This window comes from Carcharodon carcharias, chromosome 7 (assembly GCF_017639515.1).
Source record: "Carcharodon carcharias isolate sCarCar2 chromosome 7, sCarCar2.pri, whole genome shotgun sequence".
Classification (NCBI taxonomy): domain Eukaryota; kingdom Metazoa; phylum Chordata; class Chondrichthyes; order Lamniformes; family Lamnidae; genus Carcharodon; species Carcharodon carcharias.
Window position 1 is genome coordinate 158,756,106 of NC_054473.1, and position 14,956 is coordinate 158,771,061.

At 43.6% G+C, this 14,956-nt stretch overlaps 1 protein-coding gene across 2 annotated transcripts in view; it reads left to right on the forward strand.

Annotated features, from left to right (window-relative positions):
* The window catches only part of slc22a31 (solute carrier family 22 member 31), a 60,826-nt gene extending 46,390 nt beyond the window's left edge, over nt 1-14,436 (forward strand). For both annotated transcript variants that reach the window (XM_041192106.1, XM_041192108.1), the window contains 2 exons: nt 11,156-11,267; nt 13,442-14,436. In XM_041192106.1, the coding sequence (XP_041048040.1) occupies nt 11,156-11,267; nt 13,442-13,847 (518 nt within the window). In that variant the 3' untranslated portion in view covers nt 13,848-14,436. The remainder of the gene's footprint in view (nt 1-11,155; nt 11,268-13,441) is intronic.
* Nucleotides 14,437-14,956: the final 520 nt, after the last annotated feature.

Here is a 14,956-nt window from a genome sequence, read left to right on the forward strand (position 1 = left end):
TTGCTTCCATTAAGCCAGGAGAATAGAATTTTATTTTGTAGAGAGTTCTACTGAGTATATTAATATTTTGCCTATATTTTAAACGTTCTTTTTCAACAACTTGTATTTATATAGTACCTTTAACATAATACAACACTCCAAGGAGCTTCAGAAGATCATCATAAAGCAAAATATGACACTGAGCCATATAAGGAGATATTAGGTCAGGTGGCCAAAAACTTTGTCAAAGAGCTAGGATTTGAGGAGTGTCTTAAAGGAGAAAAGTGAGGCAGAGAGGTGGTGGGAGGGTATTCCATAGTTTAGGGCTCATGCCTCCCTAATTGCATTTGTTTTAAATTTAAGACCCTAGTTTCAGACTTGCCTACATCACTCTCTCACGCTTGAAATGAAATTTCATCAAATTATGGCTACTTTCTCCAAACTGATTTGCCCAATCTAGAAGATTAAAAGCCTCTAGGTTATTGCATTACCTTTGTTACATGCGTGCCTATTTTTGCAGAACCACAAAGGTAATAATCTCCAGATTACTACCTGAGCCACGTGCAAATTGGCGTAGGGTAAATAAGATTAGAGAGGTAAATGCATGGCTCAAAGATTGGTATGGGAGAAATGGGTTTCGATTCATGGGGCATTGGCACCAGTACTGGGGAAGGAGAGAGCTGTTCTGTTGGGACGGTCTTCATTTGAACCATGCTGGGACCAGTGTCCTGGTGAATCGTATAACTAGGGTTGTAGATGGGACTTTAAACTAATTAGTAGGGGGGAGGGTTCAATTGAAGGGAAGTTTAAAAAGTCAAAAAGAAATGCAAGAGCAAAGGTGCAGGGTCAGGAAGAGGTGAACAATAATCAAAGTATAACAGGAAGGGGCAGAAAATATAAACAGAAGAATGCAGCAGAAATTAGAACCAGGATGAGTAATAATGGTAAAAAGTCAAAGCTTAAGGCTCTTTATCTAAATGCACACAGCATTTGTAACAAGATAGATAAGTTTACTGCACAAATAGAAATAAATGGGTATGACTTGATAGCTATTGCAGAGACATGGTTGCAGGGTGACCAAGTCTGAGAATTCAATATTCAAGGGTATTTGGCGTTCTGTAAAAATAGACAAAAAGGAAAAGGAGGTGGGATAGCTTTGTTAATAAAGGAAGGTATCAGTGCGGTGGTGAGTAGTCATATAGGTGCAATAGATCGTGATATGGGATCAGTTTGGGTGGAAATAAGGAATAGCAAGGGGAAGAAGCCATGGTGGGAATTGTCCATAGGCCCCAGAAGAGCCGCCTCATTCTAGGACAAAGTTTAAATCGGGAAATAATGGAGGCATGTAAGAAGGGTGCTACAATTGTCATGGGTGATTTTAATCTGCATATTGACTGGACAAATCAGTTGGGCAGGGGTAACATGGAAGATGAATTTGTAGAGTGCATCAGGGATTGTTTCTTAGAGCAATATATTACAGAATCTACCCAGGAATGGGCTATTTTAGATCTAGCAATGTGTAATGAGTTGGGATTAATAAGAGATATCGTAGTTAAGCATCCTCTAAGGAGCAGCGATCACAACATGGTAGAATTTCTAATGCAGTTTGAGGGCGAGCAACTCTGGTCTCAAACCAGTGTCCTCAACTTAAATAAGGGTAATTACAGAGGTATGAAGAAAGAGTTGTCTAAAGGGGGCTGGGAAAATAGACTAAGGGAAAGGTCAGTGGATAAGCAGTGGCAGACATTTTAAGCAGAAATTTCATAATGCTCAGCAAAAATTTATCCCGGTCAAAAAGAAGGACTCGAGAAGGATGAACCACCCGTGGTTAATAAAGATGGTCAAGGAGAGTATCCAATCAAAAACTAAAGCATACGAAGTAGGAAAAAGTAGTGATGGGCTAGAGGATTAGGATTTTTTTTAGGAACCAGCAGCAGATGACTAAAAAGCTAATAAAGAGGGCGAAAATTGATTGTGAAAGTAAACTGGCAAGAAATATAAAAACAAATGGCAAGAGCTTCTACGGGTATATAAAAAGAGTGGCTAAAGTGAGCATGGGACCCTTGGAGAATGCGACTGGAGAATTGATAATGGGGAACAGGGAAATGGCAGATAATTTAAACCAATATTTTGCATTGGTCTTCACAGTGGAGGACACTATAAACATCCCAAAGATATCAGGTAAGCAAGGAGCTAATGGGTGGAAAGATGTTGTAACAGCCTTTATCACGAGGGACAAAGTATTTGACAAACTAATGGGACTAAAGGCAGACAAGTCGCCAGGACCTGATGGCCTGCATCCAAAGGTTTTAAAAGAAGTGGCTGCAGAGATAGTGGAGGCATCGGTCAAAATATTCCAGAACTCATTGGATTCCAGGAGGGTCTCAGCAGATTGGAAAACCGCTAATATGACGTCCATGTTCAAGAAGGGAGGGAGATAGAAAGCAGGAAACTATAGGCCAGTCAGCCTAACATATGTTGTTGGGAAAATGCTAGAGTATTATTAAGGAAGAAATAGCAGGACATTTAGAAAAGCTTAACGCAATTGAACAGAGTCAACATGGTTTTGTGAAAGGGAACTCATGTTTGACAAATTTGCTAGAGTTCTTTGAGGATCTAACGAGCAGAGCTGATAAAGGAGAACCGGTAGATGTAGTGTATTTGGATTTCCAGAAGGCATTTGATAAGGTGCCACAGAAAAGGTTATTGCACAAGATATTTGGGTATTCACGGTATTTGGGGTAATGTATTAACATGGATTGAGGATTTGTTAACACACACAAGACAGAGAGTCAGGATTAATGAGCCTTTTTCAGGTTGGAAAGATGTAACTAGTGGAGTCCCACAAGGATCAGCCCTGGGGCCTCAATCATTTACTATCTATATTAATGACTTGGAGGAGGGGGCAGAGTGTAATATATCCAAATTTGCTGACGATACAAAAATAGGTGGGAGGGCATGTTGTGATGAGGATATAAGGAATCTGCAAGGGGTTATAGATAGGTTGAGTGAGTGGGCGAAAACTTGGAAGATGGAGTTTAATGTAGGAAAGTGTGAGGTCATGCACTTTGGTAGGAAGAATCAAAAGGCAGACTGTTAAATGGGGAGAGATTCCAAAAGAGTGCAGCACAGAGGGATCTGGGTGTTCTTGTGCATGAAACACCAAAACGTTGGTATGCAGGTGCAGCAAGTAATTAAGAAGGCAAATGGAATTTTGCCCTGTATTGCTAGGAGGTTGGAGTTTAAAAATAGGGAAGTCTTGTTACAACTGTACAGGGTGTTGGTGAAGCCGCGCCTGGAGTACTATGTACAGTTTTGGTCCCTGTATTTAAGAAAGATATAGTGGTATTGGAGGCAGTTCAAAAGAGATTCACTAGGCTGATTTCTGGGATGAAGGGGTTGACTTGTCAAGAACAGCTAAACAGGTTAGGCCTTTATTCATTAGTTTAGAAGAATGAGGGTTGATCTTATTGAAATGTACAAGATTCTGAGGAGGCTTGACAGGGTAGATATTAAGATGATGTTCCCACTAGTGGGGGAATCTCAAGCAAGGGAATATAGTTACAAAATAAGGGGACACTCATTTAAAACTGAGATGCGAAGGAATTTCTTCTCTCAGAGGGTGTGCATGTCTGGAATTCTCTACCCCAGAGAGTTGTGGAGGTTGGATCACTGCAAGTATTTAAAGAGGAGGTAGATAGATTTTTGAAATATCAGCAAGTTGAGGGCTTTGAGGAGCTGGCACGAAAGAGGAGTTGAGGCCTGGGGCAGATCAGCCATGATCTTTTTGAACAGGGGGGCAGTCTTGAAGGGCCAAGTGGCCTACTCCCGTTTCTATTTCTTATGTTCAATGCTATTATTACTGTTAGGGTGACTAATAAACTATTTTCAGCAGTGTTTTCCGCCCTTTGTCATTCTTTGCAAATCTGTATTGATTTGCTTGTTAAGATCTATTCTCACTACTGCCTTTATCAGGGCTATCTAAAAGGTGTGGACACTAATGGTGGGGCAATTAAAATCGGGGATCCTTAAGAGGCCAGAATTAGAAGAGCAGAGATATCTGAGGGTTATGGGGTGGGGGAACATTACAGAAATCGGGGTTGTGAGATCAAGGAGGGATTTGAAAACAAGGATGAGACTTTTAAAAGTCAAAATGTTGCTCGACCAGGAACCAAGTTAGCTCTAGGGTCTTTCTCAGTCTGGAGTAAATTTAAATTTTCATGCACTGGGCAAAGCACAAAAAAGGATATAACTGGAGGATTGCACATCCATTACAGAACCCTGCTCAATTTCTCTTTAATTTCAGTGGAAGAAAATTCGGGTTCTGTGATCCAAATGTGATATCTGCATTTTATTTGCCTTTCAAAGAGTGCTGCCTAGGTGATGAAGTGAATTTACTTAAAGCGCTCTATATGTATATTTAAAGTGCTATAGTGGAATGCACAAAACTTTTGTAATGAAACAGATGAATTTGTAGGACAAATAGCCATAAATGGGTTTGAGCTAGTAGGCATTACTGAGAAGTAGCAGGGTTATCAAGGTTAGGATTTAAATATCCCAGTGAAGATAGGCAAAATGGAAAAGAAGCTGGGATAGCCCTGGTAAAGTCAGTAGTGAGAATAAATCTTAACACAACAAAGCAGAGTCAGTGTGGGTAGAGCTAACAAATGGACAAAGAGCAGAAGACACTGCTGTAAATAGTTTATTAGGCTCCCTAACAGTAATCACAATGCTGCACAGAGTATAAGGCAGCAAATTGGGGAAGCAATAATAATAACAAGGGTGACCTGGAGGCTTTTAGTCTTCTAGATTGGGCAAACCCATTTGGAGCAAGTAGACATAATATAATATAATGAAATTTAGTATTAAGTGTGAGAGTGATGTAGTTAAGTCTGAAACTAGGGTCTTAAATTTTAAACACATGCAATTAGGGAGGCATGAGTTGGCTGAGGTAAAGTGGGCAAGTAAATTAAAAGATATGATTGTAGATAAATAATGGCCAACATTTAAAGAAACATCACAATTCTCATTGAATATTCATTTCCTCAAGGAATGAAAACCCTACTGGAGAAACGCTACAGCCAAGGTTAAGTAGCAAAGTTAGGGATAGTATTCAATTAATAGAGGCTTACGACACTTCTTGGCAACATTGTAAGCCTGAGGATTGGGAAGGTTTTCAAAATTCGCAAAGGATGTGCATGAAAGTAATAAAGAAGGAGATAATAGGATGAGAGTAAACCAGCAAGAAATATTAAAACAGATTGTAAAAGCTTTTACAAGTATTTGTTTAAAAAATCAACAAAAGAAAACATGGGTCCCTTAGAGGTAGAGATGGGAGGAATTATAATAGAGAATAAGGAAATGGCAGAGACATTAATAACAATTATTCCTTGTCTTTTTTTGACCAGTAAGAAGACACACACAATATACCAGAAAGTGTGGGGAACCAAAGGCCTCATGAGAGTGAGGAACTTAAAGTAATTATTATCAGTAATAGAAAACATACTGGAGAAACTAATGGGCTAAAAGCTAACAGTCCTAGGACCTAATGGCCTATATCCTAGAGTTCTAAAATAATCAACTGCAGAGATAGTGAATGTATTGATTTTGATCTTCCAGAGTTCCCTAGATTCTAGAATGGTTCCCATGGATTCGAAGGTAGCAAATATAACCTTGTTCAAGAAAGGAAGGAGAGCGAAAATGGAAAACAAGAGGGCAGCTAGCCTGACATCAGTAGTAGGGAAAACAAGAGAATCTATTATTAAGGATGTGGTTAAAAAAAACACTTAAATTCACAAATTGGTTAGAGTCAACGCAGTGCTACGAAGAGCAACCATGTTTGTGAAATCTATTAATTTTTGAGGATGTAACTAGCAGAGTTGATCAGGGAACCATCTGATGTAGTATATTTGGATTCTCTGAAGGCACTCACTTAGACGCTAACAATGGGTTTAAGGTATTGGGAGTAATAGTTTGGATTGAAGATTAGTTCATCGATAGAAAATGGGAGAAAAGGTATAAACAGGTCGTTTTCAGAATGGCAGGATGTAACTATTGAAGTGCTACAAAGATCAGTGCTTGAATCTCAGCTATTTGCAATCTATATCAATGACTTAGAGAAGGGAACTGAATGTAATATATCCAAGTTTGCTGATGATACAAAGAAGGGGACAGTAATTTGCATTTTTTGCCATTTTGCTTTTATTATAGTAGATGTTGGGATTCATAGGGTTTTGTATGTCCTTGTACACGAATTACAGAAAGCTAACATGCGGATACAACAAAGAATTAGGAAGCCAGGTGTATGCTAGCTATTGTTTCATGGGGATTGGATCATAAGAATAAGGTGGTCTTGCTTTGGTGAGATTACACCTGGAGTACTATGTACAGTTTTGGTTTTTTGCCTAAAGAAAGGTATACTAGCCTTAGACGGAGTGCAAAGAAATTTCACTTGATTGATTCCTAGGAAAAAAGAGATGTCCTAAGAGGAGAAATTGAGTAAAATGGGCCGACATTCGCTGGAGTTCAGAAGAAAGAGAGATGATTTCATTGAAACATATAAAATTCTTGGCATCTACCCTGGTAAACCTTCTGAGAAGCTGTTTCCCCAGGCTGCTGAGCCTGATAGTAGTCTCAGGATAACAGTTCCTTCAGAGGATTGTGAATATTTAAAATTCTCTACCCAAGATAGCCATGGATTTAAGTTATTGAATGCGTTCAAGACTGAAATTGATAGATTTTTGGGCACTAAGGGAATTGAGGGATATGGAGATTGGGCTGAAAAATGAAGGTTTGTAAAATTTTAGCCATAACCTTATTGAATGGCGGATCAGGTTTGAAGGGAGTATATGGCCCACCCCTACTTTTTTTAAATGTACTAATGCCCTATGATTGTTTACAGTGCCTCAGTCTGTGACAAATGCAGTTATGCCAAATCTGGTGCTAGTAAAAACAACAGGATACACTATGGGCAGAAATTTTCCCTTTTCGGGCGAGTGCAGTGGGCGGGCCTCTGGAGCAGCCACGAAATCGACCGTCGCCCACAATCAGGCACTGACACGATTTCTCGCTGGAAGGCCAATTAAGACCCACACAGCATGAAACGCAACTCTACACAGACCAGGAAGGACCAGGTGGGGGCCTGTCGGCCACTGACCAATGGCGACCTGGCAGCTGGCTCAGGAATGGCCCAAGCAGCCCCAGAAAGGCTGCCAGGGAAGGACATCTGTTCACCGTTGTAACGATGGAGTTGTGCGGCTGCAAACAGCAGGCCGTGGGGCAGGTCTGGTGGGCACTCGGCCACCCTGCTTTTCTGATGAGTGCCTCACTGTCCTCCTGGAGGAGGTGGCTGCCAGGAGGGACACCTTTGTACCCAGAGATAGGAGGAGGCGGCCACTGCATTTCACAAAGAGGGCAAGGGAGGAAGTGGCAGCCCTGGTGAGCAGCCATGACATGGTGCATTGAACATGGGTGCAGTGCCGGAAGCGTTTCAATGACCTGCTGCACTCTGGAAGGGTGAGTATCGTGCTGGCATGGATAAGTGTGCAGAAGTGCTAAGGTCTGACCGTCCCCTGATGGACCTCAGGGATGCTAGAGCCTGAGTGCTAACTGTCAACACGTTGGAGCTGGCCAAAGGGGTGAGCCCTGGCTGCTTGGACTGAGTGCCTAGCACTCAAGGGCCACGACTTGGATGTGCCCTGTGAGGTGTTCCTCAGCTGGAGTTGGCGAGGCTGCAATGACGCTGCAGGTACAGAGTGGACTAATCAATGCTCCTCTGTCCTTTCAGGAGCAGAAGAGCCATAACCAAGTGGAGAGGGCATGTACAAGCAGAGGCCCGCCTAACCTGCTGCTGCTCTCCTGATTCAAACGGCACCCTAGAGCTCGAGAGCCGGCATGCTCCCCGTGCAACCGGGTGTGGAGAGGTGGAGGGTCCAGTTGAAGGTAAGAGCGCAGTGCAAAAAGGTGAGAGTTTCAGATTGTGCAACCATTCTCGTGTAGTCTCCTCATTGATGGAAGCCTCAAACTTGGAGACCCATTGATCATTGAAAGACGATGGCACTGTGATACAGATCTCCATTATCTCACCTGTGTGCCTGGCACGTGCAATGACAGTGTGATGACTTTAACTAATGACATCTCCTTCTCCCTTTTAGGTTCGCCAGCAGGTGTCCAATCTGCAGACCCCGAAGGGCCACCCTGACACCAGAGGACTACTGGGCATCATTTTCACCTGTGTCACATCCGCTGTCTGAAGCAGGCACCAGCACAGATACCAGCTTCTCAGTGGGCATTAGAGTGGCAGCTAGTATCTTGGCACACGTTGGTGAGGGCACTTCACAGTCATTTGAGGTGCGCACAGTCAGAGAACTGCTGGAGACCAGGACCATGGTCAGTCGAAGGCTGATGATGAGCCTCTGGAGTCGTCCTATAGGCAGCAGACGATGGATGTCCAGTGAGATGTGCAGGAGGATCTGGCAGAGATCCATGAGGGCCTGCGAGCCATGATCTCCATGATGGAGGAGTCCATGTGAAGCGTGAGCACTGTGTTAACCGTCATGGACGAACGCACTGCCTCCTCCATTGGGAGAGTGGCGACACTCAGAGAGAGGCAGCTCCGGGGACAGAGTGAAGGATTCCTCGGGTTGCGCTCGAACCTGCAAGCCCTCACACTGGCACTGACCTCAGGTGGTGAGTGTCAGTGTGGGAGATGGATAAGGCATCCAGTATCCCAGCTAAGTGTCCGTCCATCAGTGGTGTGCGGGTAAGTGCAGAGCTACTTCGCGTTGGCACACAAGCTGCCTGTCATCTCTGCAGCCTCCTCTCAGGGCACTCCGGATGACGGCAGCAGCTCCTCTGCCCCTCCGCCAGTGACCATGGTGTCCGAGGCTGTGATGCCTGAGGAGATGCCAGGTGTGGCATTGGCCACTCCTAGATGGGGTGAGCACAGGCTCCATTGGCCAGAGGACGACCACTAAGGTCATCAAGGCCAACAAGTCAGCAGGCTGTCTCCAATGTCGGTGCCAACGAGTGGGGAGCACTTGCAAATGTAAGTCAAAGGCACCATGAGCACAGGAGGGACAGGTCATGGGTGATTTTATGTTCATTTGTGTTTACTTTATCTATACTGGTCTGGGAATGAAGACCAGAGCAGTTTACATAAATAATTTGTAATTGTCAAAATGGATAAATTTTGTTTTTGTCGTCATGGCCTGAGTATGCTTCACCTTTTATTTTATTGGTACAGGGTACGCCAGTATGTAATGCTGGATGTAAGTGCCTTTTGAACTTTATTGCACAGGCACTAAGTGTCCTTTGTGTTCAGTTGAAAGGGTCCTTTCAGACATCGGGGATGGAGGAGGCAACCTTGGCATGTGTTTGAAACTGAGTTTTGGTAGCCTAGCTGAAGGAGCATTGGATCAAGGCATCCCTGGTGTCCCTGCCTCCCTGGAGACTACCAGGGTCTGGCTCCACACCCTCAGTGTTCTCACCGTGCTCATCTTCAGACTCACTACTGGACTCGTCATCTGCGGCCTGTGCAGCTGTGTCAAGATCCCCTTCCTCCAGTGGGCACCCCCTTGCCAGTGCCAGATTGTGGAGATTGATTGTAACCACAATCAATGACACCAGTTCTGGTGGGCATTGTAGTGGTCCCCATGAATGGTCCAGGCATTGGAAGCGCATCTTGAAGACCTATGGTCCACTCTATCACCGCCCTTGTGGAGGTGTGACTTGTAACGCTATTCTGCCTCTGTTCTGGATGGCAGAGAGGCGTCATAAGCCATCTCTTCAGCGGACAGCCCTTGTGACCCAGCAGCCATCCATCCAGTTGGGCTGGAACACTGAAGAGCCTCGACATCTGGGAGTGTCTCAGGATGTACACTCCATGGGAACTGCTTGCACAGACTTACAGAATTTGCATTTATGGAGTGGAATCCTTTTCTGTTGACAAAGGCACCCAGATGACCCTCTGGCACCTTGATGACCACATATGTGCAGTCGATGGCATCCTGGATGTGGGGGAACCCAGCAATCACTGCAAAGCCTCTGGCTCACTTAGCCTGGTTGACCTCGTCCGTATGGTAGAGAATAAAGGTACCCGCCTGAACAAAGCTTCTGTCACCAGCTTGATGCAGCAGTGGACAGTTGATTGGGAGACTTGCAAAGATCCCCCACTGAGCCCTGGAAAGAGCCGGAGGCATGGAAATTGAGGGGCACTGTTACCTTCAGAGCCACTGGCATGGGGTGCACAGTCATAACTGGTCTTAGGCCCAATCATCTGGCAAATGGAGGTCATGGCCTTCTTTGAGAGGCAGAGCCTCCTTCGGCATTGCACCTCAGACGTATTGGGGTAACTGCATCGCCGCCTGTAAACCCTGGCAGCAGGATAGTAGTGCCTTCTGCTGCACCGTCTGCCTTGGATTACCTGCCTGCCCTGTGCCCCTTGTGCCTGCACCCCTCCTTCCACAGGCCCCTCCCCTGGAAGCTGCACTGGGACACCTGGCCTCCTCTCCCTTGTGACCCTCTGTTCCTCCACAGAGTAGGTGCCACCAGCAGAGACCACAATCCCTGTTACCAGGGTAAAAGAAGGCTGTCTAATACCTGGAAGGGTTCACATGGTCTGAATCCTCCAGGGGCTTGGCAGACAGCAATGAGTCCTGAAATGAGGCCTGGAAATGCTAAGAATGAAGCCCCAAACAGAGATATAGCTGCCAAGTACCAATAAGCAACCAGCTGCTAACTATCTCCAAAACTTCTCACTACTCACATTGGCAATGCTGCTGACTCTTTAATCCACCCTTGGATGAGGTTTGTGAAAATGTTGGATGGCCACCTGCCTGATTTCTGCCAGTGCGATGAGCAGAAAATTGCACGGGCAAGGTAAAATCACAGTCTGTTGGACTGTTAAGGGCCTTACGTGGCCTGTGAATTAATGGTGGGCGCCACTCCGGCACCTGCACCCGCCCGCCGAGCAAAATATCGCGCGCGTGTGCAATGATTTAAGGATGCTCACCCAACATCATCACGCATTATTTTACTCTCATTCAGGTCCGGCTCGTGCCTGCCCATGGGACAAAAAATTCTGCCCTATGATTCTCAAACTATTTGGCCAAGTGATTTGAGCTTTTGTGCTTCGGTAATATGCTACCAACAGGTTTTTTTTTTTGTTTTTCTCCAGACCTCCATCAAGGTTTTCACCTGGCTCTTTCCATTCTGGGTCTCTTCTCAGCCTATGCTGTTGTTACACTGAGCATATTTTTTGCCAGTGAGGTTATTCCAACTGTAGTTCGGTAAGTACAGCAATTGTATTTTTTATGTTCATTTTCATTTAATTTTTTACATACCAATTTTTTCTGACTTTTTACAGGCATGTCACTAGAGTTTGAGACCTTGAATTTGAATTAAAGTGGCAAATATTAAATTCCTGCAACATTATAATACTTTCCAATACTACAAATGTACTAGAAGTAACAATGAAAAGGTAGAAGTGTCCTTCTAATAAATTTATTTCAAAATTGACTCACATCTGAAAGTTGCAAATTATTTTCAACACCTGTCGAGGTGCAGTCTGCAGTATTTGGCTTGTGACTTTTTCTGCCCCCCCCCCCCCACCCTTAAACCTCCCCATACTGGCAAAATCACAGGCTGGTCAGTGTTGAAGCAGAAACTCAGGTTGGTACATGCAGTAGGATTCAGTAGCTGAGGTCCAACACATCAGGTATTTTGTAGTCTACTATTTGAATCACAGAAGAATGGAAGAATAAGCTCATGCCATTTTGAAATAATAGGCCACAAGCTGCACTGTTCTTCCTTGTTGTTACCTGAATTGGAAAGTGCTGGTCCTTCATTTGGTATATCCCCACTTACCCAGTAATTGTAGAGAAAGTCCTCACTTAAAGTTGTGGTTGTATTCCTGAAAATTGTGATTTTAAGTGAAACGACTTAAAGTGAATCATGGGTTCCTTTAGGAATCAATGTTAAAGCCAGAGTTGGATTCCTTCAGACATTTCTTGCAAGGAAAAACCAATGTACAAACTGAAATACTGTGCCAGACATATTGCAGCACTAGCTGGAATAGCTTGCAAATTGAAATAAATCACAATATAACAGAAATACTATATAAATTGAAATTATATAACACTAAATCACCCAAACAAGCCCTGAGGAGCACAGTTTCTGTGTCCCATCCACAGCACACCTGAAATTCAACTATCTTTTTGCTTGCTTTCCTTTCTCTGTCTATCTCTTTCTCTGTCTGGGTCTCTTTTTCTTTCTCTCTCTCTCTCTCTCTCTCTCTCTTCCCCCCTCCCCCCCCCCCGCCCCAACCCCTTCACTGTCTCTCCTTTCCTCTCTCTCTCCTTTCCCACTGTCTGTTTCTTTGTCTCTCCCTCCCTCTCTCTCCAGTCTCTCACGCTCTCTCTCCTTTCCCTGTCTCTCTCTCTCTCTCTCTCTCTCTCCTTTTTCCAACCCCCCTCGCTCACTCACTCCGTTTTCCAAGCCCCCCCCCTCGTTCCGTTTTCCAAGCCACCCCCCTCGTTCCGTTTTCCAAGCCCCCCACCTCGCTCTCTTTCTCTGCCCCCCCTCTCTGCCTCCAGAGCCTGGACCCTTTCCTGACTGTTTGCAGTTGTTGAGCCTCTGTTCCACTGAGTGCCGCAAAAGAAGCCGGTCGTGGGAGGGGTCACAGATGAAGCCGGAGTGGGGAGGCTCAATTAGCCAGGGGCGGGTGCCGCTGAAGTTGCTGTGGGGAAGGCTCCCTATCCCCTGCTCTGCTCTGGCCCGCCCTGGATTATTATAGTTCATCACCCGATCACAGCCGGCAGCTTCCCGTCTCTGTCCTGCGCTCCTCCTCCCAGATCTCAGAGTACCATAAAATAAAACTGAATTTGATGTATTCAGTCACACAAATCATTGGCAACGGCTATGAACACTAATGTACAGGAAAGATTAAGTCTCTCAAAAATGGGATCAAGCCCCTAAATAAATGAGACTCCACACCTGTAGTAGTTAATTTTTATTGCCAAAGAGGTTGATTGACTGTCATTTATTATTGATTTTATTTATTGACACTCATCACATTGTTATTTTTGTACTTAAAACTTTCTTTTTTTACCCAATAAAGTCACCTTAGAAAGTTATTTTATATTTTAAAACAAAATCAGGAGGTCAAGATTGAGATGCTGTTCTCATGAAGCTAATGGTGGAGCAGTGAAACTCAGACAGCTATTTTTGGATATTGCCATTGAACAACATACCTTTTGCACCCCCCCCACCCCGGCTAAAATTGCTGTACCATTTACCCATGAATAATGCTTTACCATTATTTTGACAACAATTTTGGCCTTTTATGAATTAGGTCATTTATGTACTTTTTATAATTAACCTTACAAGTTTTCCAGAAACACTTATCTATTTTCACCTATATTCATAAATTCATAATTTTTATCTTTATAAAATCTTTCCACAGAGGTGCAGGCTTAGGCCTTATTATGGCAACAGGCAGCATTGGAAAAGCAACATCACCAATGATGGATCTCCACAATAAGCACGGCTTCTTCCTCCTTCATGTTGTGTTTGCTTCTTTTGCTGTCCTCTCAGTACTGTGCATCATGTTGCTTCCAGAAAGCAAACGGAAGCCACTCCCAGAATCTTTGAAAGATGGTGAAAAGCAGAGACGTCCTCCAATGTTTTTATCACAAAACAAGGATAGAGCTCCTCTGCTGCATTCAAAACAGCATAGACATTATAATCCAGAAAACTATTCCAAGCTTGTCACAGCAACCAAGAAAATGTTAGCCCAGAATGTCCCTTTTCAATCACAGGACCCTGTAAATGAAAGTGTGACTGAGGATACAAGAGAGTCAGCATCTTAACCAATCCTTCATGGTGTACATAGAAATGTAGAAATATTCTACTATTGCATATCCTGCACTACAGCAAATAGTCATTTAGACATTACAGACTTTGTATTTTCTAACACTTAACGAACGGTTTGGCTAAACTATAAACTGCTTAACATATCAGCTGAGGAAGTTCAATCTCCATTACAAGTTCATGTTTCTAAAGATATGTGCTTCCATAATGATGATAGATTGTAAATTGAGATTGGGGTTTAAAGCGCAAAATGTTGAATGTACTTTCAACATCTCCAGTCATCTGTGTACCTTGAAAATGATATGCATAATGGGGTTGATTATTCCACTCTCTCCTTTTTATATCAAGTGAAAATCAAGTGAAACCTGTCATGGATCAACTCAGCTATTTTTGTGGTATCCCTTCCATTCACTACCATATAAATATCTTGGCCTAGGCTGAAATTATGTTTGAAATCCTTTTTGGTTCATGGAAGTTGAATTTCTTGCTCTCCTTTCTATGCTAGAATCCATTGATCAAATCCTTGTATGAGATAGTGTTACTGAGCGTAAGCAAAACCCTTAATTTGTTTAATTGTTTTACTGCAATAAAGATGGAAAATGTTTCCTATTACTTCAAAGATTGTGTAGCCAATTTTGCTAATTATGTTGGACTGAGCAGTAAACATTGTGCCATGGGCTTTGATTATTTGCTATGTACCTATACTTTGAATTTTTCAATATTGTCACACACATGAATCAGAAGTTACTTGGGTTCAATTCCAAATAACAAAATTATTCATACAAGATTCTGGCATTTGTTCGTCCCCACAATCATTGGTTTTTTTTATTCATTCATGGGAAGAGGGTGTCGCCAGCTAGGCCAACATTTGTTGCCCAGCCCTAGTTGTCTGTGAAAAGGTGGTGGTGAGCTGTTGCAGTCCATGTGGTGTAGGTACACCCACAGTGCTGTTAGGGAGGGAGTTCCAGGATTTTGACCTAGTGACAGTGAGGGAACAGCAATATAATTCCAAGTCAGGATAGTGAGTGGCTTGGAGGAGAACTTGTAGGCAGTGGTGTTTCCATGTACCTGCTGCCCTTGTCCTCCTAGACGGTAGTGGTTGTGGGTT